A 27,262-nucleotide genomic window follows, 5' to 3' on the forward strand; every position below is an offset into this window, starting at 1 on the left:
CAGGATAGAAGTTCACAATCATGATGGCACTTTATCCTTTTGTAACCTACACTATAAACCACACAGGGCTCAAGCAACTTGCATAAAGCTAGATCTCCAAGTAAGAAAATAAGAATGGGTAGTAACTACAGCCTGTGGTATAGTAGACACAGCTACTTGTGGCTTTTAACACTAACTTTGGTTAGTTTTGAGGTGACATACAGCTCTGCTTTGATGCAGGTTCATTCCCACATGCTTAAGAATCCAACTGAAGCCGACACGGTTCCTCTCAGCGAACTAACTTGAACACAAGCAGGCACTTCTACAAGTAAAAGTCTGTTATTTTAATAACAGACTTTAGCAACATTTTTGGCTCCAATGATATTAGAAAGACACCCATACTGTGTATTTTCCATCTTAGAACACACACCAAACAAGAAAAAAAGGTATCTGGGAAATTCAGATCAATGCTCCCTGAATACTATTTTGATTATTTAGGAATGGCTTTAATACTATCAGTCATTATTTTCCATAGACTGACATGAATGTGTATTTCAAAACTGGATGAGAAAAGAGAAAGAGAAATCCATATGATATAATGAGTGTAATGAGTGTTAACAGCACCATCATTTCACCACTTAAGTGAACCTTATGGAATGTAACAGTGTCTGCCTGAAGCTGTGCTTATATAAGGTATATGGGATACCCATATACATGCCATGCATGGTCTTAAAACCACAAAAATCAGAAAGTATATGAAAGCTGCATCTTATTTATTCATTTGTGTTTGCGGCTTCAACAGGTAATTTCTTTACAATCCAGGTTTTTAGCTTTTCGATTTCAGTTCTGCTTAACTCATGATTAAGGTTTGGAAAAGTATGAAGTGACGTTGATACTCCCAGTGACTTTAACATCTTGTTGGTCTCTTCCCCCCATGAGTAGAGAACAAGGTCATCAGCAGTTCCATGACACTGAAATAACTCTGGAAGAACACCTGCATTTCTTTCCAAAGCCTAGATAGAAAAGAAACAGTCAGACACATCACTAAAAAAATTTAGAAGAATAGTTACAATTACATGGTGAAAATTTACATAGCATTTCATTTATTAATCTACATTTTAGTAGTCATATTGTATTATCTCTACAAAAGCAAACAAGGAAATACTGGGAATAAACTGCACTTCCATGTGCAATTCCAATGTGCTAAGTCTTGGCAAGTAATGGGGTTTAAGGTTTATATCCCTCTCCAATAAGAGAAATAGAAAAAAAATTCATGACAGCAGATGGAGCCCAGGAGTACTATAATTCATCACAATTTTCAAAGAATAGTTACACTTACATGGACTCTCCAACAACTAAGAGCAACTCAGAAGGCATTTAATTTGTTCATCTGCCTTCTACACTAACTTACTATGAATAAAATAATTGCACTGTCTGTGCAAAAAAAAGCAACAAAACATCATGTACGAACAGCTTTTAAGCCTCACTTTCCTAATACTCTATTTCCAGGAAATGCCACAGATTGAGAATATTAATCAATTGCTTCATGTGAATAAACATGCTGTACTCGATTATCCTCTTTTAATTTAGCTAAGCAGTTTTTCTATGAAGACTACCACACACTCACCTGGTAAACTGCAGAGTCTTTATTGAGAAAACTAGACAAAGCGAAGACTCCTGCCAGATCTTGATGAAACCTATATGCTAAATGCATTGCCATTCCACCTCCCATGGAAAAGCCTCCTAGGATGCAACAAAAGAAACAAAGATTGGATTTTGTTATATGACTTTGTAACCCAGCATCCATTTTATCTTCAGGCTTCTTTTATACACCGTGCAATCAGAAACCATCCTGAGTAACAAAAAAGTTGCAGTGATTTTAAATCAAAGCATGATTCAATTAAGAAGTTGCATAGCTAAAGCACTGCTGAAGATTAGTTACAGTATGTACCTCTACAGTCCCTGTCAGGTAGTTAAACACCATGGTCATATGTTCCCTGACCTTAAAGCAAATCTCTGAACAGATAATTCTCACTGCTTTTTTATTCAACTTCATTTTCCCCTAGGCTAGTAGCATGCACACAAGAGGTCTGTATCACTATTGTACATAATCAATGAACATTCACCACAGTAGACGTAGTACACAGAGGCTGAAGGCTTTTTTTTGTTGTTACACCTTAGAATATATAATAAATGGGGGGAAAAAAAAAATGCAGTGTACCCCACCTGAGCTCTAACAGGATCTGAGTTAATGGCCTTCTGTGCTCCATATGTCTCTTCAGCTGCACTAATTCCTTATGCGAAAATTCCTCAGGGATGATTTTTACATGACAAATGATTATTCATTAGGAAATAAATCCAGACTACTGCATTACTTCACAAGGACACAGTACATAGGCTATTATATTGACTGTTTCAGATAATTACTAGGGTGAAGAGTGACTGGCTGCTGAAACCTCTTCTAGCACAGAGATGGCAACCAGCAGAAAGGCTATGACTGCAGCTCCACTTAGGGGGCATTAGCACCCATGGTACTGGTGAGACAAGGGGTTTGTGCCAGGCAGTTAACTGGTGCTAATTAGTCGTAAGATTCTGAGCTCAGACCTTTTCACACAAGAGACATGAGATTGGGGATTGAAGAAGAAATGCAAAAATAGCAGACAAAATACCAAACCATTTCATCTTATTTTTTTGGAAGAGATTAAAGTGAGACTCCATACCGGGAACAGCTCTTTTGCAAGGGCTATGTAATCCCTCTGCGGCTGACTTCTGTGCTATGCTGAAGTTTGACACAGGTGCTAAACAAAACCCAGCCAGGAAGAGTGTCCCGTACCGAAACTGAGCCCAGTGACACCCTGTAACTTTGGTAGTTCACTGGATCCTGGGACTACACAGGAAATCTCTGGCACACACCAGCTCAGAGGCAGGAAAAGCTGCATGTGGGAATGCTGCACCCGCTTAGCTGGGTCATGGTTAGACTGTTCCTAATGGGGAATCCTCTTCTGGCATGTTTATCTGCAAGCCCCAGCAGGTCTGAAGCCCATCTAGCTCACACTCCATCCCACGTTACGACTGGAAGAGTTGGCTTGGATTTGTGTAGGAAACATTCCTGAAAACACTAGACTAACCCAGACACGAAGTAGTGTTGTTTTGTTTGGGTTCCCCCGCCCCCCTTTCTCCCACACACTATTTTTTGATTTCTGATGAATTTCTGATCAGAATCTCTATTGAATTTCTGATTCTTCTTTCTACTTACTGTCACTTTGTAATCTTAGGAGATGATCATGGTCAGAAGTGGTAACTGTAGGTTCCTAAACGTGGATCTTAGGGAGAAAGAGCAAGACCACACAACATGGAAGAATGGAGTTTTGCTTTCCTTTTTCAAACACAGTCCTTAATCGGATTGAGAGAGTTGGATCCTCAAACTAGGAGATACACCTGGTACCCCCTAACTATGCACCCAGGGAGCTGATAATACTCTGGTATTTATCTTTGGTAAATAAAGTCAGGACCTGCTATTTTCCATATGAATCAATCTTTAACCAGTTGAAAGTTAAGTGTAGTATGTCGAAGTGCTCACTGGCAGTACAGAAACAAGGGTAGTTGAGGAAAAGTAGGGTAGCTGAGGAAAAATAGGAGTGAATGTGGGTAAACAAGTTCAGAGCACATCTTAAGAACTCACACACAGCTCACACCTGACACTTCTGAATAAACTTGTCTTCACAAAAATGAAAATATTGAAGATACCACTGCAAGCCTTCCATCTGCATCACCATTTCCTATCAGACACATCCTCTTGTCACATGTAAGAATTCTACAGTGAAAAAACCAGAAGTGATATACTGCACTTGTAATTACTGCCACTGTAACCACAAAAATTCATCACTGACCCCATTCACAGATAGAGAAAAATACAGCCGTCTGAGAAAGTATATACAATACAACAACTATGCAAATTCACTATGTAAACAACATCATCTTGTGCTGAAGTTTCCTTTATTCTCTCCTGTGGAATTTGATCATTTACTTCCTCATTTCCTTTTGATCATTGTGAATGATGCCGTCATCCCCAATCCCAAAGTAGAACTTATACTCTTAAGACACCATTTTGCATTTGCTTACAAATAAATACAGAAATACTTTACCCACATATAAACTGAAGTCCCTTTTAAGTATTCCAGAAGACAGGAAAAAAAGCTGCATTGAAAACTCATTACTAGTTTGTAAATGATTTAATCTAAAATTTTGTACCCACTTAGTCACAATCTGGCAACATTATGTGCAATTACTCACCAGCAGTCTTTGACAATGCAGTCACCTTCTGTTTAGAAGAATATTAGGTAATGGTTCTTTTATGTGGCACATACTACTACAAGAAAATGTAATACAAAGGACTAGTTCTTTGAGTTTGGTTTTCCAGGGGAAAACCTGAAGTTCATCACTTGATACCACAACAATCTCTTGAGAAAATGCCGTATAGTAAATGCTTCAGAAACAATCCTTTGAGTAAACATTTGTAGTTGCAGGCAAACTTTTTCAGTTACAAAAAGCATTTCAGTATAAGCATGAAGATAACACATAAAAGTCAAGAACTCTTATAAAAATTCAAATTTTGGAGCAAGGAAAAATAAGAGGCAGGTACAGATATTGCACAAATGTATGAAGTGACAGAACATAAGCAAAACACAAAAGAAAAGTACAAGTAGGCTTGTGTACACCAATGATCTCAGCATAAGGAATACATAAACCTCACAGCACTGTTAAGCAGATTGTGTCAGTGTTAAGATCAAAATGACACAGCATCTTTTCAATCTTAGATGGGCAGAACACAGCAAGCCCTGTACTTGAGACCAGTCTAATTCCAAGAAGTACAAAGGGTGTGCACAAAAGTTCAGAATTGCCATTTGCCCCCTTACATCCATTTTTAAAAAGATCTGTGATTAATGCTTCTGAATAGTGATGAAGTGTTGGCTCCTCAGTGCTCAGGATACAAGTCCAGAAAAGCATCTATTTGCACTAACTTTCCTGCCTTAGAAAGGATACCTGGGCACAGGCTAAAAGGTCAGCACTAAGCACATACAGAACAGACTCAATTAAAGCACTTTTCTTTCAGCTGCAAGGAAACTTTGCTCAAGTACGCATTTATGACCTCAAATCTACTTCTCTGTAGTGCTGATTTCCAGGCAACACCCCTCTGCAGTGAGAATTAAGCTGCTAGTTGGCAAAGATCTGCTGAAATCACAGGATGACACTTCAGCCTTTATCAAGTTCAGGAAACCAAATACTTACCTACTCTTAAATTTCAGCTTTATTCTTAATTTCTTAATTAATTTCTTTGCATTTGGTCTAACAATGTTTGGGTTTGTATATCAGAAAATTACTAACTTTATTATCTAGCATAAATGTTTATTTTCTGTCTCTCTCATGTCCTGTATGTATCAGGAAATGCTAAAACCTCTGCCTTCTCCCCCATGCTCCACTTCAGTGCCTGCAACAACCCATTCCTGAGTTCAGAAAGCTCTTTAGGTTTCCATTCTTCTTTACAGAAAACACCACCTCTCTAACAAGCACAGGTTTAACACTGCTGATTCCTTCCTGAGTCATACAGATCCAACTGTAAATGCCTTATTCAATTTGTTATAGATAATGTTTATGGACTTGGGAAACAACAAACCAGGCAATTTCTTTGGTCTTTCCAGAGTAATTCTAAAATGTGACCATACTAGAAATTACAGCCATAAGAAACAAATTTTAGTTATTAATTCCATTTAGTGCATGAATTCATAGAATTATAGAAAGGTTTGGGTTGGAGAGGACCTTAAGATCACCTAGTTTCAACTCCCTGCCAGTTCTGCCAAGTACAGATCTTCTGCTCCTTGCAGAGACAAACTGAGTTCTTCTCACATGAATTTGAGTGGCAGAGGTAGAAACTCTTTCATTACAGCACAGAAGCAAAAGAGGGAGAGGAGCTAAGCCCCAGATTTTGATAAGGGTTAGGTTTTGAGGTGTTTTAATTTAGGCAGTATTTCTTCACTATTTTCTCTGCAGTAGATAGTAGTTGTTCTTCATCTTCCCTTTATTTCTTCAAGTTTGTCAGTACAGCTTTAGTAACAAAGTGGCAAGAGATGAATGCTACAGCACAGAGTGCGTGTGCCAGCATCATGCAAGGCTAGACAAACACTCTTCTGTTGTGCGAGGCTACACAAGCAGTTAGAAACTGCCTTTGCCTGTTTTGTTATCATGATGATACATTACATACTCTTGCCTCATTTTCTTTCCATTCTTCCAGCACTTCTGACTCTCAGCTTCTCCTTTCTTTAAGTATTTCAACATAGTTACCTTAATCACTTTGTTATCTGAATTTTTTCCCTATACTTACATTTCAGTTTACTTTCTGCTGTCCCTAGGGACTTTCTGTGACCTACCTTCTATTAATGGTAACAGCAAAACCTTGCCCTACACATCATCTGCAAAGAAGCTGACTTTCTGTTTTGACCTTTTTTCATAAACAAATGGAAGTATTATATACCTTTAACAGTGTTCATATATGAATATAAGCAAAGAGTACAAATGTCAGGGGATCAGCTAATTCCCTCCTGCACGGAACTCCCTGAACAAAGCTCCTGTGTAAATGTTCAAACATGTACTTTGTCTCCAGTGAATTTCCTCACAGCAGCAATTTTCTCCTTTTAATCTATTCATGGAACCTCACTAAACACTAACCTTAAACAGTAGCAGAACTCCAATGGTTTGCACCCTTGATATAGCCTTTTTATTCTGTTTGTTACTCAGTAACTGAGAACAAAGGCAACTTCCCTTGAGGGGCTCAGCCACTTCCCGTTGTTCCATTAGGAACATGAGTCAATTTGCTACCCAACTTTCCCACCAGCCAAAGCACATTTTGAAATGTGTATTTAAGCAGTACAAGCTTTACTGCTTTCTTGTAAAACCAAGAATACAATAGTTGCTAATGTATTGATTCGCAGTAAAACCAGAACTAGTTAAGGTTTTATTTTCAGCTGATATGGGTGGTAGGGGGAACCCAACATGTACCTAAGGAATCAATTTTTAGCACAAGAATGAAAATAAAATCCATGAAAAGATGAAGTCTCAAATAGCTTTTTACTAACACGTTACTCTATCAAATCTACGGCTTGCTTTATCTACCTAGTGTTTTCGTGGGGACGATAGCACAGCCCTGCTGCAACACTCATGCTGGCTGTAAAAATGACAGCTAACTGCACTGCATGGAAAAAGGAAGAGAATAACCTTTATGCTCGTGGTACCCATGATTTTAAACTTAAATCAGAGAAAAGAAACTAGAAAATAGGCTTTCTGAAGCGAAGAACAGAGAAGCACAGGGACAGGTTGCTGTGGAAAGCTGTGAACCTTTCATTAATGGATAGCTTTTAGAAGGCAGAAAAGTGATGATAAGGATTTGCCTGAACAGAGGTGAACCTGCACTGGATTAGCAGATGCCGTTAAACCCCACTCTTCTATGATTCTGCAGGCACTACTGTGAAGAAAGTACAGATTAATGTGCAGCCTGTGGCATGTCTACACATGACTCTCAAGCATTCTAAAAGCCCATCCATCTGTTTAATCTTGCACTGAATTCAGGCATTTATTAAAGATGAGTAAGCATGTTTTCAACAGAAATTCTACTAAGGCTGAAAAATCCCAAGTCAGTTTACTTTATAATTCTTTTCTTCCCAAAGTCACTATTTGATGATAATACATGATGACAGTATCATGACTGAATTAATTTTGGGTTTATTGCTGTGAACCTTATTTACTCCTAATCTTCACTATCATGTGCTAATCCTGTCATACACCATGCAGATTAAAACTGAGAATGTGCCACCTTTCAAATACCTTAGATACATTAATACAGACACCATCAAGAGCTGGGAAACAAAGTGACAAGTGGTGGATCGCACTCTATGGTTTAAAACTGTTAGCATTTGTACCTCTTACTGAATGATTTAAGAGGGAAATAGAATCATTCATTTGCTGATGTCTCTTGCTTGCGCATCAGGAAGTAAAAAGAGTAGTAAAGAAAAATAAATGGCCATTCAGGTGTAAACAAACAAGAGGAACAAATATCTTCCCCAAAGTACAAATGCAATACAAATTTACACTGTTGCACTGAAAATTAATGAAACCTTTCCTAGTGCTATGGGGGAGACTGACCAACAGTACTGCTTTGAGCCCAGCATCTCATAGGCATAATTTAGATAAACCACAAAGCCACATAATGGGTGGTACAGAAAGAGGAATCTCATTTGAATTGCACTGACAAATGGCAATATAAACCCATGAATTTATTCTGTGAGAGCAAGGCACTAAGTGCCTCTAAATGAAAGACCTTTTCCTACTAAAGGCAGAAGATACAAGATAGGATGAGTGACAGCAAAAGGCTTACAAGCCAAAAGACACAAAATCCTGAGACTGCAGGTGAAGCAGTTTGCCCAGTGTTTTAATGGCTTATTGTTGATTTTTTAATCTTGCCATATTTACAGAATCCTCTTTCTCTGCAATATCAAAGCAAAGATATTTCCTCCCCACCTCATTCTCACACACACTGAGATGGAAACGCTAATATTTACAAGAAGCACAGAGCTTTCATGTTACTTCCACCATGGTTCAGTAGCTATGTAAGAAGCCTAGCAATAAACAAAAAGTGGTTGTGTGTCTTGTGTTATTGTTACAGTACACGGGGTCAGGAATCATGCATGTGTTCTTTGGCATACAGTCAAATCTACAGGACTGTTATCAAAAGCTTATTTTCCCTGGCTGCTTACACAAGTGACTACAGGTGGCAGAGACCGACACGCTTGGATCAGCATTTCTGCATTACACAAGAAGTGATCTGTAAAAGTAAGAAAGTAGTGCAAAATTAAGGAAAGAGAACAAAAAGACTGCCTGTCACTTAAGTGTAGTCAACTAAAGCGAGGACTATCATAACGCTCCAAATGTGAAGTGGCCACTTCTTTCAAGAGCTTCTAACATATTCCGGAATAATAGTGTTGAAATCTTTGACAGGTTCCACCTAAGTGGAGTTATTTTACAGTGCACTAACACTACAGAAGCACTTAAAAACAAAACAACAAAAACACACACGAAAACAAAAAGCAAAACCACCTGAAAAACCAATTCTGGTCTAATAAGAAAAAGAAATTATTGTCCTGCATTTCAAACTGTGGCTTATTTGCTTGTTTAGTGATTAATCCAGGCATTTATAAAGAAGGAATACATCCAGGTTTTAAGAAGGGATACTATCAAAGCTCCAAGTGTCAGAACTTGACTAGTTTTATCATCCTATCTCCAAAGTCAATATAAACCTATTTACAGGACTATTTAGAAGAAATCCTTTAGCCAGGAAGACCAGTAAAGAGTAACTCAACAAGAATGTTTGGCTAAAAAGTGACTTCCATTATCAAATTCTGGGGATGATATAATTATTTTTGAATAATTATATATTGCAGTCAAGTCTCCCTTCCTTCCTCCTCCGAGGTCAGGGGAAATAAACCTCAATGAACCACAAGTCTACTTTCTTCAAGAGACTTCTGTATTAATAGGAAAACAACTCATGAAACCACCAGGAAACGGGAATGGGTAGATGAGCTGTGTACTACTGTATGCTGATTGTTGCACCAAATTGATACGGAGGCTTTAATAATAAGACTTTATTTACCTCCAGTAAATTAAGTAATTTAATTCTTTAGAAGTAGATTCATAAAGCAGCTGTTAAAAGCAATGCTGCACCAATATTTTTCTTGATATAGATAAAGAGGAGTGGCATTGCACAACCTGGACTCTATCCTCAGCTTTAGACTTTTGCCCTACAAGCAGCCACTTGTGGACTTCGGAGCTAACTGTGCTACCGAAACAAACAGCATAGGTTATAATTTCTTTCAGAACAAATGATCTTATTGTACCCACAATCTCGAGCCTTGTGGAAAGTCTGAATGGCTCCAGAAGGAGAATCATCCCACAGAACACCAGGTGTTGGGCTTCTCATTTTCCACTGCTTGAGAGCCTGCCCCTGCTTCCCTTCTCTTCCCACTCACTCTTCTTTGCACAGTGCTCCCTCAGATCTTGCCTTCTTATCCCACACCTCTGAGCTGTCAGCAGCTACCCACCTTCCTGCTTGCCTAACACCTCCCTTGCCCTCATCTAACAATATCTGACACTCATCCTCAGCCTGCAATTTCTAGTCCGCTATTCCATATAAAACCATAACCTTCAATCTTGTTACCCTCCTCATACTCATTTTGTTTTCTTTCCACTCATTAAAACTCCCACTCATTACAAAACACAGTCCCACAACCCAGTTTTCCTTAACAACCATTTCATCCTCTGTGACCACCTCTTCATGCTCTGCTCTCTTGGCTTCTGTGACCTACCTGAAAAGGCCCCCACTGCTCTTCACAGACAAGTCCTCCAGCCTCTTCTCTCAACTATTATGGAAAGTAGAGACAAAATAAGATACATACCAATATTCCCATTATGGATCTCACTAATAATGACTCAACATCACTGAATGCACTAGGAAATACTCATAGCAAAATTTTACCATGGTTTCCTCTGCTATAATTGCCTTATTTTTCCCTTCACCTCAAGAAGGCTGCCTCCTCCAGCTCTATGATACCAGCAGTCACAATTCTACTGTCTGCTCCCAACCTGCTACCTCAAGCCTCCTTTTCTTGTACCAAACGGCTATTACCAACTTTTTTGAAGAAAAATCTAAGAACATCTGTCAGGACTTACTCTCTAAGACATTCTAAGTGAGTGACTGTATCTTCCATTATCTCCTGTACACCAGTCTTTCCCAAATTCAAAATTTCAGGCCACCCATTTCTGGTTTTCCAGTGGGCATTACAGTTTAGTGCAGATTCACTGACTGTACCCTCATAACCAAACCTTGGCCTCATATTCTCTTTTGAGCAAAAATGTTATAAAGCTGCCAGGTGCTTTTATAGAATTCCTCATTTCTTATAAGAGACAATTCCAGAAGATGGGCAATTATTTGCACAAGTCCCACCTAAAACAACTAAGAGTATCATATTAGAATGAAACCCAATGTTTATGCACAGAAACCTTACAAGATCTCTAAGCTTCACTCTCCACTGCATCACACACTGGTTAATCATCAAAAAGTGCAAAGGTGGCACAAAGTTCTCTTGGAAGAACACTTGACTGTGTGCAGCCACAAGTGACAATTCATTTCCACCAGTGAATCTCTCACGCACTCCCCATGAGTTCCCTTCTGCACTTTGCAGGGCTGCTTATTTTATTTGTTGCACAAATACTAGATTCAACTGTGAGGATATATGTGTATAGTCTCTGTCACAGAGGCAAGGAAACAGTATCTTACTCTAGAAGCCTGAAATCAAAGCTCTCAAGAGTGAGAAAACAAGTATAATTGTTCCTGATTTACAGATAAGGAATGCAAACATACTGAGACGGGGACTTCCAAAGAATCCATGGACTGAAACAATCAGTACATACCAACTTTACTACTCTGCTTATGACTTGTGAAACAACTTCCATACCCTGCAGCTTTGCTATTTCTAATTTTGAAGGCTACAGGGAAAGGAGAAAAGCCTAGTAGCAAGTCGGATCTGTACACAGAACATCTCCCAGCTCACTCTACAGAAAAGCACAAAAGCACATGCACTTCTTCAGCTGTTTCCAAGCCAGCAGGTAAAACACAGATCAAAGAGGCTGTGCTGAGAGCCATCCAAAACAATGCATTCTGTAGCCAGGGCTATGAGCCAGAAAGGGAAAGTAAACAGAGGCCTTCAAAGAGCAATATGGGGCTGGACCAAGAAAACATGTAGGCTGAGTGGTAGCAGATCCACCTCACAGGATTTTGATGGCATGACTCAAACAGCCATAAATTTATAAATTCCCACTTTAAGAGGTTTTTTTTTCCCCAACCTGAAATAGTTTGTGGTCTCGAGATGGGACGGGAATCTAAGGACTTGTGAATCCTCATTCCCTCTCTGACACAGGGTCTGCACTGTCCTTAACTATTGTGCCTCAATATCCCACTATATATTTCACTGAAGTACTGTGAAGTTACTGGAAACTTGTGGAAATTAAGAGGAACAGAAAGACACATATGAACTATGACAGCAAATACTTCATTTGTTAGCAAGCGTTAATCTTTAGTGATGTGTAGCATGCACATTTTTTCCCCATGAATTAACTCAAAATGATTAGAGCAGTAAGGAAAAGTTGATGATTATTTACATGCTACACCTCCACTCTCCAAAATGTAAGTCATTTTGGGAAAGTAAACTTCTCTATTCTTGAAAAGGGCTAAAAGAAAATAGTAAACCCATGTGCTTTTCAAAGTAAATTACTGCCCACTCTATTTCAAATAATGAATACAAATGGCTATTTACAATAAAATCAGGTTTTAGTTACATTTTTGAGGGCAGTGCTTACAGTTAGCCACATTCCCCACCTAATACAGGTTTAAATGATTGAGGACTGGCTGTTGAAGAGTGTTTGGCAGTTGCAAGGTATGCTTATGAGCCTTTAGGATAGAGTAAATTCAAAGTAGATGATCTCTTAATAAACACATTAGAAGTAAGTCTTACCTATCAGTATCCTATTCTTCGCAATGCCATTTTTAATCTCATCGTTGATCAAGTCTGTAAGTCCCCGGCACATAGAATCAATACTTTCAATGTGTTCTGGACAGTCACTGGAAATCTTGTACCTGTCAAACCAGACATTAGAGAAGGCTCCTTTCATAGGTGTATATGGCCTGAAATGGTGGAAGGAAAGAAAACAAATGATTAGCCAAGCATAAGATCAAAAGCCTTACATGATAAATAAACCCAAGTCAGTATCTCTCCAACAAAGGACAGAAGGAATCTCTTTTGTCTCTAACTCAATTTACATCCAGACACATTGCACTTCCTTGCATTCAGAACATGGTCCCTCAAGAATGAAGACAGCATTTGGAAGCTGTGTAAAACAGTTCAATGTGAAGGTTGATCAGGTTACCCAACCATTTTAAATCTTAACCCTGCCAAGAGGTTCTGAATCCTAAACACAGGGTTGAAATCCACCTTGGAATAGGACAAACTGAAGTAGCTGCTAAACAAGACAGCTTTGTAGGAGCTAACTTTATGGGATTCAGTTGCCTTATTCTTGTCAAAATTGACAAGAGATGGGTATTATAAACCTCCGGGTATCTATACAAAAACTTCTTCCTCACCTTAATGGAGCAGGTACCTCATAAAAATAACTGAACAAAATGCCATGTGCACAGGCACAGATTAGAGACATGATACTCCCCCTACGATAATACTGTGTTGTCAGATTAGTATTTTAACTGCTTTAACATGCTGTCCAAACCTCAGAGAATCAGGGAAGCTACAATTCAAAGCAGCCCTTGTTTTTAGTAATGATGACGAATAGAGCCCTGAAATCCCAAGAAATGTGAACTTACCACCTTGCAATGGCTCTACAATTTAATAACAAATATACTGCTACGAGACTGGTGCTTCATCTCAAAACCAAGCCCCTTAAAATCCTTATATGCAATGTTTAATCAGAGGGCAAGTTCTTCATTTTTACTTCAGATCAGATGACAATTATTGACTACAGACATCTGTCTGGATGAAAATCCACTGAAAACACTAACATTGACTTCTGTGCTCACTCTAGGTTTTTTTTCAGTACTAAGATTAAACAAAACCACAACTAACCTAAAAAAAGGAAGCCACTATTTCAATTACCCTTAATGAAGGAACAAATTCTGCCTTTATTAATACCAGAGAGGCTTCACATATGTAAATGGCTATTTCTAAGCCAGAAATACTCCAGTGAGTACAAGAGGCAGTATACTATTTGTATTACTCAGTCACGCAAGTCAAAAATGAAGGAACACAGATTTTTATCTGCCCAGTGCCATGAACATGATATAAAGTTAATGACTTACAAAGCTAGTAACCAAAATATAAAGAAAGAGGCAACAAACAGCAAGAGACAGGTACAGACAAGAATGTTTTATCTTTCAGAGTGTAGCTTCAGGAATGAGTACCTAATCATAGAATGGGCTGGAAAGGAACTTAAGATCATCTAGTTCCAAGCCCCTGCCATGGGCAGGGGCACCTTAAACTAGACCATGTCACCCAAGACCCTGTCCAGCCTGGCCTTGAACACTGCCAGGGATGGAGCATTTGCCACTTCTCTGGACAACCTATTCCAGTGCCTCACCATCCTTGCAGTAAAGAACTTCTTCCCTGTATCTCATCTGAACTTCCCCTGTTGAAGCTTAAAATGGCATAGAAACATGTGGTCAAGTTCAGTACAGCATGTGCCTTACATAGGTCCTCATTTGCTTAGTTCAAAACAAAACATATACTTAAGCACCAGAATTAACAATTATTTAAGTTAACCCTTACTTATCTATTAAAAAAGGTAACTCCTAAATTAAAGGAAATTCAGTGGAAATACTTTGTACACCCAACAAGCTAAAGCTTAGTTTAAAAAATGTTATTAAAATGCTTTTGCTTTTTTGCTTTCTCCCCCACCCCCCTTATTGTTTTGTGTGATTGAGATTTGTTTGTTTGTGGGTTTTTTTGGTTTTGTTTTGGTTTTCTTAACTTCTTTTTAGTATTACCACTGTCTCCAGGATTCTTCTCAAATGAATTGATCAACACCTAAACCCCAAGATCACAAATCTCTAATTCACAGAAGTCAACTTCTAAGAGGAAGTCAAAGCATTCCAAAGACATCAACAACAGTAGAATTAGTGGTGTTTCTGGAAGTTACTTAGAGAATGTGATGTACAAGAGACTTAGCACTTGGGCAAACAGAACTGAATTCACAGTTTTAGCTTCTTAAACACTTTGATATCAATCCTGGTTAGCAGCCAGAATGCTTCGTTTTACTAATGCTTCATTTTCTAGTAAAACCAGAGTGCCTGCTATTTGTGTGAGAATGGATGTGTAAGGTTGCAGTATTATCACAGCAGGTTGGCCCAGGATTTCCATAGAATGAAGATATGTATTTGTATTACGTTACAAAAACTCACATTACAGAGATATTAAAACAGGCTTCTCCACAACTGAAAGATTCATACAGTTTATAAACAGGATAAAATCCATGATGAGATTATACTACTTCACTGGGTGTCAAAACTCAGGACTTTTACCTGCTGTCTTGGCAAATTTTTCAGTAAGATAGATGAAAGACTAACGTGTCTTAAGCCCACAAGAAAAGACCCCCAAGCAAATGGACAAGATGCTTTCAACTGTCTCTAAAACATCCTTGCAACCACTCTCGATTTCTCAGAAATGCATTAAAAATAACCTTTACATAAAGCTGAGAAGTAAGATTCTTTTAATGGTTCACCCAACTGGCACATCTCTTTTAGTCATTCACCTTGTTCCTTAAATAAATCCCTTTATTAGCTGGCACACTACAACTCAGACATTACCACGGTAAACAAATATGTTTGGCATGGAACCATCTGTACAGCTCCAAGAATACAGCACAAAAGTTCTTCATACAATTAAACCACAAAAGACAAAAAACCAAACAAACCCTATGTTACAGTGACACAGGAGGCTGGGCTGAAACACATGGAAGCAAAGAAATATAGAGTGCAAACTCCATTTGTAAGAACAGCATCGTCAATTAAGGACAGTATCAGACCAAATAGTAAGTTTTAAGTTTGGAAGGTTTTGCTTTCTTAAGTTTTGATTAAACTTGTAACATCAGTCCCACTTGTTCTTCTCTTTATTCCCTTTGTTAAGCAATAGTAAAAACAAAGCTCCACGTCTCTACAATATATGCTGTTGAAACTTGGAATGAAAATATATAGCCCCCCAAGTTTTGTAGGTGCTTTTTTTGTTCATGTTTGGTTAGTTTTAAAGGGTGTGTGCTTTTTGTCTTGCTTTGGAGCACGCAGAAGATTCAAATCCATATAAGAAAACAAGAATCAAACCCTCTCTCTCTGGGTATATCCAACTTCCAAACTTGAATCCATCAAAAGACATTTGAAATATAATTTTCTATAAATCCAACTAACTCTTTAACACATAAAGAGAAAGGAAGACGTAAAGAAAACATGGCTAATATCAAAAGGCATCTAAAAAAAATGCAGGTACCCTAAGGAAAAGAATCTTTAAAATGCTTCCCAACATCCTCAAATCACTTTAGACCATATTTTCTGATTACTTTATAGGTCTTATTTTTTAAGGGTATACATTGATCTATAGTTGTTTTCTCACACACACCCTTCTTGCAGTGAAGGTGCAAGTCTCTTGAGACTGAAGTTTCACGAAGATTCTACACACCTAATATATGAATGTCTGAAAAAGAAAGCATATCCTGTAGTCTCTCTAAGTATTTATCATCCTTCCAATCTTTTAAGCATGTATTCACATCTAGAACTGTGCTGAACAGTTTGAAATTACCCGAATTTAATAGAAATGGAGAGCAACTGAATGATGCTACACAAATGTTCACACTCACGTCTAAAACCACGTCAAGTTCTACCTCCAAAATGATGCTAATTAGCACAGTGATTCACATAAAACTGGTGGGTTTGGTCATTAGCCAATAAATCACAGTCCCCGTCCAACATTTTAAATTAAAAGACAAGCTAGCTGCTTCAGGTAAGAAACTAAGAGTAGCAGACAGCACCTTGATAATTCTTCCCCCAACTCTTTCTCTTGGTGCACGATTGTATCACTTTCTTCACACTCAGCACTACGATCACCAGCGAATGCAGCCACATAAAACACAGATCATTGGTGCTGGCTTACAGCTTTCTGGAAGTTCCAGACAGAACTTCCTGAGATGTCAGACAGAACTGGGGATTTATAGTGAAGCTAGGCTTCAAGATTCAAATAAAGAAAGATCAACATTTTTTAAATCCTCGCTTCTGCTTCCTTCCCAAACCCATCTCCTCTCAGTCAGGAGGCAGAGAGTCGCATGAGACATTGTGATGTCCTCTTCTGGAAGATTCTGCATTCCTTTGAAAAGAAGTCTACAGAGCACACTGCCAAACTGCTTTAGTTCTAGTTTACTCCGCTCTGGTGAGATCCCACTGGAGTACTGAATCCAGCTCTGGAACCCTTAGCGCAGGAAAGACAGACCTGTTGCAGTGGGTCCAGAGGAGGACAACAAAAATTATCAGAGGGCTGAAGCACCTTTCCTATGAAGACAGGCTGAGAGAGTATGGCTTGTTCAGCCTGGAGAGGGCTCAGGGGAGACCTTACTGCAGACTCTCAGTACTTAAAGGGGGTCTACAAGAAAGATGGGATCAAATTCTTTACAAGACAAGAGGTAACGGTTTTAAACTAAAAGAGGGTAGACTTAGATTAGATATAACAAAGACATGTTTTACATTGAGGGTAGTGAAGCACTAGAACAGGTTGCCCGGAGAGATGACAGATGCCCCATGCCTGGAAACATTCAAGTTCAACTTGGACAGGGCTCTGAGCAACCTGATCTGATGGTGACCCTGCTCACTGCAGGGAGGGTAGATGAGATGACTTTTCTAAAGATCCAACCCAAACTATGACACTAGAAACAAGTCCTTACTCTCCTAAAGCTGGTGGCAGGTTTTTCCAATGACAGCAAAGTTACATCCCAGTCCCAAATTCTCCTAGCACAACCTCACCCCTGATACTTGTACACCACAAGAGAAAACCTAGTTTATAAATCTGCTTTCTAATTCCCACTGCCTGCTTGAAGCCGAAAGCGACTTTTAAAAGAAAAAGGTGGGGCAAGCAGAGAACCCATCTATTCTATGAGAAGTACAATTCAAAGCTCTAGCCCAAGGTATATCTTAAAACTGAGGTTCAACAGAGCATAAGATGTGTCAGAAATTCAAACTGCTTGGACTTGGAAGTATACTTCAAAAATTAAAAAGGTGAGAGTCATCTCTGTGAGGAGTAATTTCAGCTGTTCCTCAGAAAAGGCTGTGCCTGTTCATTCAACCACATGCAAATGTTTTTGGTAGTTGTTCTGGATGTATATTGCCTGGAATGAGTGCTAACTGAGCCAGTACAGAACAGCTACCTGAGGAATTACTAATGCTGACCCCTTTTGTTACGTGGGACAAATCTCAGTCATGGAAGACAAAGGAAGTCAAACAGAAGCTGCAATGAAACTCGGCAGGACAAATCCTAAGTTTCTTTCCATTTCTTTGTTTCTCTGTTGATTTTGGTTTGTTTGGTTGGTTTTTGTTTATTTGCTTTGTATTTGTGTAAATGGTGGGGATTTGTACTAATCAGAGAAAGGGCAATAATGTTATGGTTGAGAAGACCATAAATGACTTTTCTACACACACCCAGGTCCTCAGCAACCAGCTAACAGTGCTTGCTTTATGAATTCACTGAAAGAAAGCAGCCAGAGGCAAACCATGGTCCAATCTGAATTAGTTCTCCATTATGGGGTTTGAAAGATACTTCAGGATTCAAAGTAGTGTCTTGCACAAGCTGGTGACACCACCACTGAGGATAGATGAATGACACACGCTAAGCACAGAACCCCCTGAAAAGACTGTAAAGGAAAGAGCACAGAATGACACGTAACCTAGAACCCTGTAACTGCTTGCTGGAGGGGCCATATAAAACCCACTGTCTCTAATTCTTCTGTATCGGAAAATGGCAGAGAGAAGAAAAACAAGAGGAAGGATGTCTAAGAGCACATTTAACGTAGTTAAAGGGATTAGGAATTCAAGATTATTGCCATCATGTTCTACTCTGCTTTCCTCAAGCATGACTAAAGTACCTCTGATAAGTGTTTATTGAATTCCACATGGTATTTAGCATATGATGCAAGCCTTACATGTATGGATATCCATGTTTTCCTCACCTAATGCAAGAGGAGGAATGCAGAATGTGTTACTTTTCTGCTTACAGAAGGAGATGAAAGAACCACCCCATGATACCAACCCAAACCCTTTCCATCTGTCCCTCAAGTTTCCACCTCTAAAAAGACTTCTTTGTGTTGAATTTATGAATGAGGTTAGGGCTTACAAAAGCAAAGGATTAATAACATTTGCTTGAGCCAAAAATAGTATGATAGGCACCATGCACACTCCCCTACACAGCTCTGCCAATCCATCTCCAGTCTGACCTGCAGTACCCCTGCTGCTTTTCCAGTCCTAGGCCTCTCACAAGCAGAGACTGCCAATGTAGCTGAATGGTGCCAAACTGTCTGGTGGTTTTGTGATATAGCCAAATGGGGACTACGATGAGATGAAACTCATTTCCACCCATGAGCTGAGCAGAGATGTGAACTTAGGGGAAAGGATGGAATACCAGGCCATACAGTGCTGAGCAGTCCTTACCAGCCACATACTTCCAGAAATCCTCAACAAACAAAACAAAAACCTGACGACAAACTCTGTATATAGATTATTTGCCACAGAAAGGTATACTGAGTGAATATCCAAAAGATCCACAAAATAGCCCCAAAAGTATTTATAGTTTACTTTGACTTGCAAAAGAGGAAGACTGTCAGAATGGAATGCTAGACAACGCAAAGAATCTTTGACCTAGATTCTGAAAGGGAATTATAGAAGGCAAGGTATACTTATTAAAACAAGTGGAGCGTAAATGGTTTTTACTTTACCACGTTAGCTCCTGCAATGCCAATTTAAACTATCACTTTCGATTAAAAAAAAAAAAAAAAAAAGAAAAAAAGGTTACATTGGGTGGCATTCACTTCTGATTTAGAAACTCAATAGAAACCTAATGTTTAAGGCACAGTTGTAGCAGCTGAAACAGTATTTAAAGCTGTAGCCATTCCGACCCAAATAAAAAAGGAAAAAGGAAACCCTTTCCTTTAAAACTATTACTGTAGACGTGGCTTTAGGGATTGCATCAGCTGCTAGGGCTACAATTTGAGCTTCTTTTTTTAATTAAAGATACATATTAGCATTACAAAGGGGAGGAAATATAATTCTCTTGTGCTTTACAAGTTTAATCTATGTTCAGAAGAAAGTGTCTTGAAATAAAGCTAGATAAAGTTAAAAGAACAACCTATTAAAACAAGTTCTCTACACATTTTTAAGTATCCCAGTTGCCTACATTATAGAGAAAAAACAACACCTCTCAGCAACAGCTAAAAGTTTTCATTTGTAAAGCAAGATTTACATGCCCCAGCTACATGCATTCACTCCAAATTCAGGTGCCACTACTCTCACTACATTACACTGAGACTTCAAATCCCTGTATTTTCCCCTTTTTTATCTAAGCATGCCTTTTTCCATAATCATTTTACTTAGAAATTTTATGAGTTTCTTCTTTTTTGACAGTAAATTGCATTATTTACATTATTTTTACTCAGGAAACATATGAAACTCACAGGACTTTCCAAAGCAATGAGGGATAACTGGACAAAACGTCGCAAACACTTTACCTGTCCAGGGGACATCTGGTGATCATTCTCTACACAGACCCTGCGTGTTATAAGAATGATTACAGAACAGTAAATGTTTTCTTAAAAGGGTAACTTTTTACAAAGACCTAGAGAGAACAGTAAAAAAAGTTTTATAAAATGTAGTTCAGTAATATTCTACTGCTTTTACCTGTAGAATGAAAATATCCTCTCTAGTGTTTGCTGAAATCAGTGCTAACAAAGCCAGAGAACAGCTTTAGACTTATTCCTGATCATATATTGGGCTCACTTTCCAAAGTTAAGTTTCAAACATAGTGACTATTGAATTCAAACACGTAACATGTCTGAGTCTCTAATCTTGTAGTAAATTGAAGATATGTATGTTTTGGTGCCTGGGATAAAATATAGACAAAATGTAAATATAAACTCCGTCCACCCTCCACAAAGAAAAAAAAAAGTCAATTATTTTGCTGAAAAATGTGAATTCCAGAACTCTATTTAATAGAGATGATGAATGCTTAAGACCAAATCTATAGAGCTATCTATCAGCAGAATTATATCCATCAAAAACATTGAAGAGGTATTCCTGACCTGCAGTTCATCCTGCCAATGCCTCTAGCATTGCAGTTATATAGTCAAACCTGCTTTTACTGGCAAAACTACTTTGACGGACAGCATTCAATGTGTATGTGGTAAGTTATGCTGGAAAGACAGGAGTTTATAGACTATGAACTACATCCACATTCACAGTATTTTGCCAGAAGAGCATGTTAGCCAAGCAATCCTAGTATGGTCTTGCCCAACTTCAAGCTTTTGATTTCATCATCAGCATAAAAATCTGCTGGCAAGCTCTGCACTCTGCTCCTGTAATTGACTATGCAGTTGCAGGTTGTGCCACCCACAGGGACTCTCACATCAGCATAGCCTTCCACCAGTATATCACTGTGTCTCTACACAATCAAAGACTGGATCAGAATCTTCTTCAACCTATCTGTACACCCATAACCATCTAACATACAGGTCTCATTCTCAAGAATGCTGAATTCCCCTGTTGCTGTCAGAAGCACTTGGAATTATCAAAGCACACACACAAAATAAGATCATACATGCAAGTTCCTAATGCAAGTATTATTTTAATGTCCACCATTCAAGCTTGGATGTTCTAGGCCTTGTTTTTCCTTTTTGTGGAAGAAAGGACAGTAACCATTACAAATGCTTCCAAGCTTATACTGTGTTTTGGACTTGAATACCAAAACAACATGAAATTGGGCTGTAAAGCCTCTGTTAATTTGGTTTCAACCAACAATACATATCTTCACAAACTTCAGCATTATTGCAAACAGTGGCAAACATAGTATTTAAGGGCATCTGTTTTATTTCACTCTATCAGTTAATGGTGCTTATCAGCGACAGAGGGCTGAACACTAATATTCCCAAGCATACTTCATATTGCCAGTCAAAGACAAACAGTGTGGGTATTTCATTCTTTTAATATACAACTTCACAGAGTTTTGCTAAAACCCACTTCTGTATCAATTCAGAAGAACATGAGTAGCCTCAGCTTAACACCGTGAAATCAACCGTTTATTCACATCTTTTAATCACAACAGTATCTTTCTTCCCATCTGATTACCGAAATACTGACATCCGAAGTCCTAAGACAAAAACCAAATTCCTCATAAATGCCACTCATTGGAGTCAGGAGATCGTACTGGTTTATCATTTATATAGTTTACATCTGTAGGTATCCAAAGATAAACAAATGAGAAAAGGATTGGACTCCAGAAGTGCAGTGGGATGGCAAAGTGAAGCACTGGTCAAATAGATGTGGTCTGAGGTGCTATGACTGCATGTAACGTGAAAAAAAGATCATTTCATAGGGAAGAAAACCTCCTGCACTTCTCAGTTACCTGCTGTGTTGACAGGGAAGAAATGGAACCTCTCAGTACGGGTGATGTGCCATTGGTAACTCTAGCATCATTTTAGTCTGTCATCAATGAAGTAAGGAGTACATTGTTTACAGAAATCATATTCATTACCTACTAACCCAAAACATGCTGCTTCAAAGACTTCCACTCCCAGGCTTGACTGTTCTGTAACACAGTGAGTACATTCACACTGCAATCTCTCGATTGTTTTTCCTGCCTAAGTAGATGATAAACCTACATTGGTCAAGGAAATTCTTTTTTTTCCACATATTAGCGACTGCCAGACAAAACCTGTGATTATACTTGTTTATAACCTCCAAGAAGCTTTTTTCTGACTTTCAAACCTCTGTACCTCGAAAGTCTGTGTAGAATGTCCCAATTTCCTTTTCCTCTCAGTACTCATCCGCACTTATGCCCAAATTCAGAAAGGAACTTAAGCCCCATTACCTTTCAAGGAAACATTTTTCTAACTTAAGACCAGATACATCCTAAAAATGAAATTATATTAAGAAAAATAAAACATCTCTAAAACGTAAAGCCATGTCTTTAGATGGCTAAATACAGAGGTAGGTGTCCAACTTTTAGCCTTCGGGTTTGACCTCATTAACTTTCAAATTCCCAACAGTAAGTATTTTTATTTCTGATCTACCACTGAACACACCAGGTCAGCAAGATTTGTACCTACACAATGCATGCACATTGAACCCAATTCTCTTCAAAACAGTTGGGTCAGGACTGAAACTAGAAGAAATGTGTAATTTTAAACTGCCAATTCTTTCTGCAGCAGCTGAAGATCTTTCACATCCTACTTGCCAAAGACCAATCACATTCAGAACCAAAACCTTGCATTAAATACAACCGGATATTTTAGTAGTTAATTTAAGGGAGCCAATATAGGTAGGATTGTGATCCAGAACATGGCTCTATAATACCATTACAACACACATTGGAGTATCATCTTCTATTTATATCTAGGAGACAGAAAGATACTGTGAGGACAATACCTGAATCTGAATTAGAGACTGTTACTTCTTTGAAGTCTTAACCATGTAGAGTCTTACCCACCGAAAATCACAGTCCCTGGGTGGCAATGCACTGCTGAGGTTCAGTTTTGCCAAGAAGTATATATACGAGAAAGAAAAAGGAAGTGTTTCGACAGTCTGCACTAATATTCACAAGCATATTTTACAGTATTGGAACCGAGTAATTTAATCCTACAGTTAAAATACATTAAACAATACCTGGCAGGAGCTGTTGGGTAAATTACTTTTATATGTTGGAAAGCCATGTCTTGATTCAAGATTTGTTTTATCCATGCTCTTGCTCCCTGGCCAGTATCACCTGTATCACAAAGGAGAGTACAAGAATTATTTTGTGCATTTGGAAAGAAAACTATACAATGTCAAATACACTTAGACCAGATTTACCCAATTTCTAAATCACAAAGTTAATCCTCCAAAATGCTAAAAAAGAACTAAAATAACTTTAATTCCCTTTCCAGGGAAGACTGACTCAAATTTTCCTAGAAATAAGACTACTTAAGAGGTCCCACGGCCTAAGTTTAATAGTTTACTTAAGTATCTCCTAATCAAGCACAAGGCCTTACCTCTTACTTGCAACTTACCTTATTTACTGGTAACAGTGATAAAGAAGAAATACTGATGAGCATCTTAAAATAAGCCTGCTACTCCCCTTAGAAATCATAATTACTTTTACTACAGAATTTTATCTTAACCTACTTCAAAACCTAGTCAAGAGCAATAAAAATAGTCTTCACATTTAATTATGCTAATATTACATTTAAGGGAAGTGTCAGTCAAACACATTTTGCAAAAGTGCTCAAGACATGAGTTTAGATTAAAATATCTGACAGGCTCCTTGAAAACCTTAATCCTATGGTTGTCTTCGAAAGCCAGTTGAGATCTGACCCCCAATGTGTTTTTTCCTAGTCTTATCAACCCCACCTATAGCCAAAAACCCTGCAGGCTGAAGTGCTATGAACGCAGGATGAATTCTTATGCAGACAGCATATGTTCCTTTCAAAAAATATACATATGTACACCAGTTTCTAAAGCCTGCCTTTGCATCGCAGGTATCTTCAACTATAAACTCACTGCCACCCTCCTAACAGCATGCATACACAAGTCTCCAACAGGACAAACACCACAGGAATTCAGTCTTGTCTGAAGTCAAGGCTCCCACATTATTACCAACTCAAACTGCTAATCTGAGTTAATGGTATTCTCTATTACTTCATCTCAAGATGATCAGTTTGACTTTAGAACTCATCCTGCTCTTTCAATAAAATGGCCAAACCACAAGAAAAAAATATCAGTGCCCTAAGCCAGGCTTACTGCCATGTTACATGGGCTCATTTGAACAACATCCTACGAATACACAGTGAAGTTCACTGTTAGAACAATTACAACTCCCCAGTGGAGATTTACTCTTGTTTTAGCACTCAAACAAAATTCGGCGATCTTTATCTACAAATACAATTAATGCATCTTCAGAATTAAAACAGAAGGCAAGAAAGATACAAACCCAGCATTTTTTTAACTGCAGAGTGCAGTGTAACCATTAATTTTTCTGCTTGACTTAAAATACTCCAAGTGACAAATAAGTAATAGGGTCATAAAGCTGACTCAAATCTTATTCTGTGCTATGTTAAACAGCAACATCAAAGCTACATCTTTTACTGGACGCTTCAGAACACATTCCCACCAGCACTTTGCTTGTGAGTAGTATGGTCTGAAGTCCAAACACACCTCCTATTCTTAGCAAACATGGAAGGGCTTCCTCATGGTTGCTGTCACCTAATTTATGAACACCATCTCTTAAGGAGGCTCAAATAAACATTTTTTTCCTATCACACTCCTCTTTTTCAGTTAGAAAGCAAAAGTCTAGGCTTTGCAAATAATTCCTTGGGACCAACCCTCAGGTAGATGCCAACTTAAGCAGTATGAGTGCTTACAGAATTGGGACTTCCTTGGGTCTTTACAAACTCCCTAATGGTGCAGGACACATCTTTTATTATTTATTCACCTTTCTTAAGCTTTGCCAAGATCAGCAGAAATACAGTTAATGAGGCTAGTTTATGTCCATGAAAAGTTCATAGAAAACTTACTGAGAGAAAATTTAACTATGACCTTATGCCAAGAGTCCCCATGGTCCAACTACTCTGCAACTGCTGCAAGCACCTGCCTGAAGAGGTAATGCACTTTGATTTGTTAATAGGATTTGGAGGGGAAGGAGAAAGAGAGGAAACTGACACCAAACAAAACCCAACAACCTTCTGAAAGATGTGTCTTTCAGGCCGTTCTTTGATTTTAGCATTATATGTTCTTATGAACACTACTAAAAAGAAAACAATGCACAGAGAATTCTGCTTTGGGTCTGTTTACAAACCTGAAATAGACTCATGGCAGCAATATTATCCTTCTCCCCCATCCCAAGTAAAACATGAATTATTTTCCTTTCAAATACAGCTTGAATTCAGAGTTTTCTTTCTGTGCAAAGTTTAAAATTAACAATATGCAACATGTAGACTGGATATTGGGAAAAAATTCTTCACTGAAAGGGTTGTCAAGCATTGAAACAGGCTGCCCAGGAATGTGGCTGAGTTACCACCCCTGGAAGTATTTGAAAGACATGTAGATGTGGTGCTTAGCGACATGGTTTAGTGGTGGACTTGGCAGTGTTAGGTTAACAGACTTTATGATCTTAAAAGTCTTTTCCAACCTGAATGATTCTATGCACGTTACAACATGCAAAGTTGCAAGCTTAAGTCTAAAAAACCTATTATACACTTGTTATGTCCATTTGCCTTCCCTGCTGAGCTACCAAATGGATCTTCTACCTAAATCTGATGTGCAGTACTGGGAATCTCCTAATGTTTTTCTATACCATTTTGCTTTTACATTCTCCACTTGTTATAATTTGTCTGGAGCAAGCATTATGAACAAAATGGATTCATGCCATTCGACTGCCACTTTCCATCACAAGCACTGCACAGGAGGTTTACAATTCAGGTTTACAGGCCAGCCCACAGCAGTGGCACTGCGGCTACTTCTGTTTTAGATTCTACTCTGCAGAACTGCTAAACAAACCCAAATAAAAGCACCCTCGTGCTTCCCTACTGCAAACATTATGAATAAATCATATCAAAACCGAAAAATTGTAGAGTACTTTAACCACATGTGGAATCGACCTCTAACCATAATCTTCCCGTACTCCTTCAATACGAGAGGAAATTATTTCCTCAAGCATTAAAGCATTAGCATTAACAAGAGGGCTGAACACATCTTACCACCTCTCTTTCACTTTCATTCTCTAACTCACAGAGCTTAGAGAAGCAAAATTAACTAGATTATTAAAATGAAGTTAATTTAATAAGCCTGTACATCTTTGTTCAACTAAAAAGAAGCATCATCTAGAAGCAAAACTAACACAAAGCCACTGAAAGTGTTGAACAATTTGTCATACACAGACGGACAGCTCAAAAGAACCAATTCCTCAGGCCTTGGTCTAATAAATGCCTATGATTACAGCTTGTTTGTTTTTGGGTTTGTTTGTTATTTTAAGTCAGGTGGACTTTGTTGTTGTGATTGAGCAGGTTAGAAATAACCTTCAGGAAACAAACAAACAATAAACTAAACAGACACTCCCCTCGTGTACTCAGCCTGGTCACTTGTCACAGGTAACTGACTACACTCTGCAGATGGTGGCCATGAACCCAGTTTGGACACGGCTCGGACCCTTCTGGCCGAGAAAAGTCAGTCTATTAAGGCTGCTTTTTAAAAGCCGTCAGTACTCTCAGTCTGACCCTAAAAGCACCAAGATGCACTTTAATTATGAAAACCACCTTTCACATGTGGTTACCCTTAGAGGGGAGGAATTAACCGAGTTATCTTCTGGAACACGTTTGTTCTCATGACGAAGCAAACCATGGCGGTGTGTAACAG

At 38.5% G+C, this 27,262-nt stretch overlaps 1 protein-coding gene across 1 annotated transcript; it reads right to left on the bottom strand.

Annotated features, from left to right (window-relative positions):
- Positions 1-730: 730 nt before the first annotated feature.
- On the bottom strand, positions 731-23,639 carry LYPLAL1 (lysophospholipase-like 1; the record flags this gene model as incomplete). The annotated part of the gene is made up of 4 exons (XM_010013252.1): positions 731-992; positions 1,607-1,722; positions 12,594-12,763; positions 23,540-23,639. Coding segments are annotated over 4 exons (626 nt in total), but the record flags the coding sequence as incomplete, so codon positions are not given.
- Between the last annotated feature and the right edge of the window lie 3,623 nt (positions 23,640-27,262).

The sequence above is a fragment of the Nestor notabilis genome, unplaced genomic scaffold (genome assembly GCF_000696875.1).
Source record: "Nestor notabilis isolate BGI_N333 unplaced genomic scaffold, ASM69687v1 scaffold3584, whole genome shotgun sequence".
In the NCBI taxonomy this organism is placed as follows: Eukaryota; Metazoa; Chordata; class Aves; order Psittaciformes; family Psittacidae; genus Nestor; species Nestor notabilis.